At 51.9% G+C, this 3868-nt stretch overlaps 1 protein-coding gene across 1 annotated transcript; it reads right to left on the reverse strand.

The window, feature by feature from the left end:
- Positions 1 to 1182: 1182 nt before the first annotated feature.
- prr7 (proline rich 7 (synaptic)) lies at positions 1183 to 2653 on the reverse strand (the record flags this gene model as incomplete). The annotated part of the gene is given in 3 exon segments (XM_076140412.1): positions 1183 to 2372; positions 2374 to 2561; positions 2564 to 2653. Coding segments are annotated over 3 exon segments (590 nt in total), but the record flags the coding sequence as incomplete, so codon positions are not given.
- Positions 2654 to 3868: the final 1215 nt, after the last annotated feature.

Here is a 3868-nt window from a genome sequence, read left to right on the forward strand (position 1 = left end):
TGGTTGTGTGAGGGTTCTGAGGCTCTGCAGCGTGAAGGAAGCTGAGGTTTAAAGCTTCTGATCATTAGGATCATTATGATCATGTGACATTCACCCTAAGTGCTGTGTTTGTTGCTCTGTGGTCGTCTCAGATCTTCTCACGCTGACAGACAGCAGACAGATGATGGGAGTCTCAGAGGGACAGATGAAGTCTGCACAGATCTCCCAGCTTCATTCCTTTGCTGTATAATTCATCAGACTGACTGTTCTGTTCTCCAGACTCCTGCAGGATGATGTAACAGAGGACTTCATCATTCAACACAAAGCGCTCCATGCAAACTGCAGGGCGCTGATCAACACTTCCTGTTCCAGCGGCGAAGGAGTCGCTCAGGTTTACTCTGGACAGTCAGTCTGTGGAGACCAGACCCAGAGTCTCTGTCTCTGTCTGTCTGTCTCTGTTGCTATAGTAGCTGACCGACCTGCCTGTTGTTCCTCCTGCTGCCTGTAGATGGCAGCTGTGAGACTAAACTAAGGGTTAAACCCTAAAAATGTCTTCATTGATTTTTGCTGAAATAGTTTTCACTGATTTAGTTTTTTTATTTGCATTTATGGTTTTTAAAACATTTCACTTTCTGACGTTTGACAATAAAAGGAAGTTGGGATTTTTGTTATGAATTATAAAGTTTCTACAAAACCAATAATTCAAACAAAATGTAGGAGGAAGTTGTATTTGTAAAAGCGTTCTTTCACAGTGGAAGGACCTTGACCTTTGACCTGACACTCCTCTGTCACTCAGCCGGACGAGGCCTCGACGTGAAGACGTTTTTATTCCACAAGAAAATCTGACAAAGGGTAAAAGAATGAGAACAAATTTATACATGAGAAATGTTTTTAGTCCCTAACCCTCAAACCTGGTCTTATTAACCCCAGCAGGGCCTTGACCTCCAGGGTTAAAGAGGAAGAAACACTGAAAACAGTGAAGCAGCGTGTTAGAAAATGCAGTCCGAGTCCCTGGGGTGAAGGCCGGACGCCATGTTGGACTCCATGTTGGGCCCTGTGCTGGTCTCCCTGCTGGTCTCCCTGCTGGTCTCCCTGCTGGTCTCCCTGCTGGTCTCAACGGTCCTCGGCTCAAACCCGTACCGCAGCTCCACGTCCGTTTCAACACTGTGGCCGTGCAGCAGAGCCACGCTGAGCAAACCTTCTTCAAAAACCAGAACAGATAAAAGAGGAGAGGTCGCCGGGGAGCCGAGTCGCCGTGGGCAACAGACAGTTCCCGGGAGCCATGGCAACAGCAGACCGGCACAATAGGTTGCTCCGCAGAGCCGAGGCGTGAGGACGGGAGAAGAGGAAGGAGCGGACAAGAGGAGGACGTTAAAATAGAAGTGAGCGCTGCAGGAGCCGGCGTGTTTACGCCTCAGCATTGTTTTCACTCAGTCAGCTTCATGTAACGCCAAACTGTGACTCACACACGACAGCAGCCGCTCCGCACTGCCAAACGCTCGCTCTTATTCACTGTTCCTGTGCTACAGCAGCGCCGTGGGAGTGAAGTCTCTCTGTGCCGTTTGACTCCAGAACTCCAACATGAAACTATCGGTGCAAACAAAGAGAGGAGGAGAGACGAGAACCTCTGACCCCCAGAGAGCCGCTGCAGCAGGCAGCCAATCACAGAGCTGCACACGGGCTCAGAGGGCCGACGCCCACCGATCCAATACTCCACCCATCCAATGTGTTTGTTTGTGGGCCGAGGAGCAGAATAAAGATCTGATCTATTGTTCTGTCCTCAGATACTTCCCTCATTGTGCTCCTGCTGCTTTGATCTCTGACTGACCAACACTTCTCACTTTACTCTCCTTTGTGTTCTCTTGGCTCATTTATTCTCTTTGATGTGATTTTGATTTTGGATTAGATTTGATGCCTCCACCAAGGCCGCTGTGCTGCTGCCCGTGTTGAGGCCTGGAGCCGTCTGAGCTCCTTTAGCAGAGATGTGAGCCTCTGAGCCCTGAGCAGCCTGATGGCCCTGGGTCCTGCTCCAGGCCTGTTAGAGCTCCAGACCCCAGGGTTCAGCTCAGGTCAGGTCTGCTCTACACAGCCGTGCTCCTCCCCAGCAGAGGGAAGGCTGTGGGCAGCACACAGCTGGGCTCCAGGCCCCTGAGTCCATGAATCCCTCCCTGGATCCCCTGAATCCCACCATGCAGCCCCTGGAGGCCTCCTTGAAGCCCTTGCAGCTCTCCCTGGAGACCCCGTGTCCCCCCTCTGAGCTCCAGCCCGTCCTGGTGAGTCCTGGCCTCTCTGCGAGGCATGGTCGCCATCGCCGCCGCCGCCTGGAAGGACCGGGCCTCCGGTGAAGAAAGGTTGCTCTGGTTCAGGTCCATATTGGACAGCAGATGACCCAGGGGAGTCCCAGCGCTGAGAGGAGGGCAGGCGGATCAGGGAGGAGTAGCCTCGCTCAGGGAACAGGGAGGAGGGCGGAGGCTTGCTGGTCTCTGATGTAAACACCGGCTCCAGATCCACATCCGCATCAGATTCAAGCAGAGGAAGCGCTGCTGATTGGTGCGGGCTGGGTTTGAGGTAGGTCCCCCCCGGGGGTCCGCCAGGACCTCACTGTAGGGAGGAGGAGGGTCCTCCATCAAGACCGCCTCCTCATAGCAGGGGGGCTTCCCAAACACGTCGATGTCTGAGGGAGAGAGAGAGAGAAAGAGAGAGAGAGAGTGAGTGAGTGAGTGAGGACACACACACACACACACACACACACACACATAATAATCTAATAAGATAAAATAAGGGTGAAAGTTTATTATCCAAACGGAAATGAAGTTATTAATATGTTGACCTCTGACCTTTGACCCTGAGCCCACTGTATGATGTCATGATGGAGAGGCAGACACAATGAGCTTGACTTTTTGGGGACAGACTGAAACATGACTGAGAGCCCAGCCGACCAATCAGAGAACAACCAGGCAACGTAAACAAACCTGAGGAGCAGAAGCTTCCGGGTCAAACTGCCTAAATGTTCCCTGAAGCGAAGCCAGAGTCCATGTGACCGCATTTTCTGTCACCAAGACGACAGACAGACATGATTACTGTCCGGCTCCTCCTCTGCTGCCTTTCTTCAGCTCTGCTGCTGCTGCCTGGAGACTGAACCTCTTCATCACTCTGCCTCGGACGGATTTGTGACCCAGACTCTAACCGGCAACCTTTGTCTTCTCTTCACCGCTCCTGTGCTCGTTAAGGCCGGGGACGGAGATCCTCCTTCGTCTTCCTCAGTCTTCCTCTCTCTGCTGCTGAGCTGAGCTGAGCTTTACATCGTCATAACAACAACAAGCCCCTGGTTTCATTGGAACACAAGACGGTTCAAGCAACACAAACTGTGTGATGATGTCATGAGGCCACACCGCCTCACATCTCCCTTCTTCTTCTACTGTTTAACCTCACGACCCCTGCATGTTTATCTGCTCTTCATCACACCAGCTGCTGACTGATGAGAGAAGGACCCGGAGGCTACTACAGGATAGAGATCCATGACAAACATACAGGTCGGGTCAAAGGTCAGAGGTCAACATATGAGTCTGTCACTAAGCTTCTCTCTTGATTCTCTTATTTTGGTATCTATGTTGTATTTCCTGCCAGCAGTCTCTCATGTGTGTGTGTGGTTCCAGAGAAAGCCAAGCGTGTGGTCACGTGTGTGTGTGAGCAGATGGAGGCCATGTTGGGACTCAGCAGCTCAGCTGAAGGAGACTTGATGTCCTTCCTCTCCTCTTCCTCTCCTCTCTCTAGTATTTGTCTCTTTCTCATCTTTGACTTTTTTTATTCTCACTGTGTTTTTGCTCTTCAGCGTTCGGCCCCCGCACTCGCCGCCCACGCCTCAGACACAGCTGCCACCATGGAGAGG

Source organism: Genypterus blacodes, unplaced genomic scaffold, assembly GCF_046128005.1.
Source record: "Genypterus blacodes isolate CSIRO-AG114 ecotype Tasmania unplaced genomic scaffold, CSIRO-AGI_Gbla_v1 ptg000595l_1, whole genome shotgun sequence".
In the NCBI taxonomy this organism is placed as follows: Eukaryota; Metazoa; Chordata; class Actinopteri; order Ophidiiformes; family Ophidiidae; genus Genypterus; species Genypterus blacodes.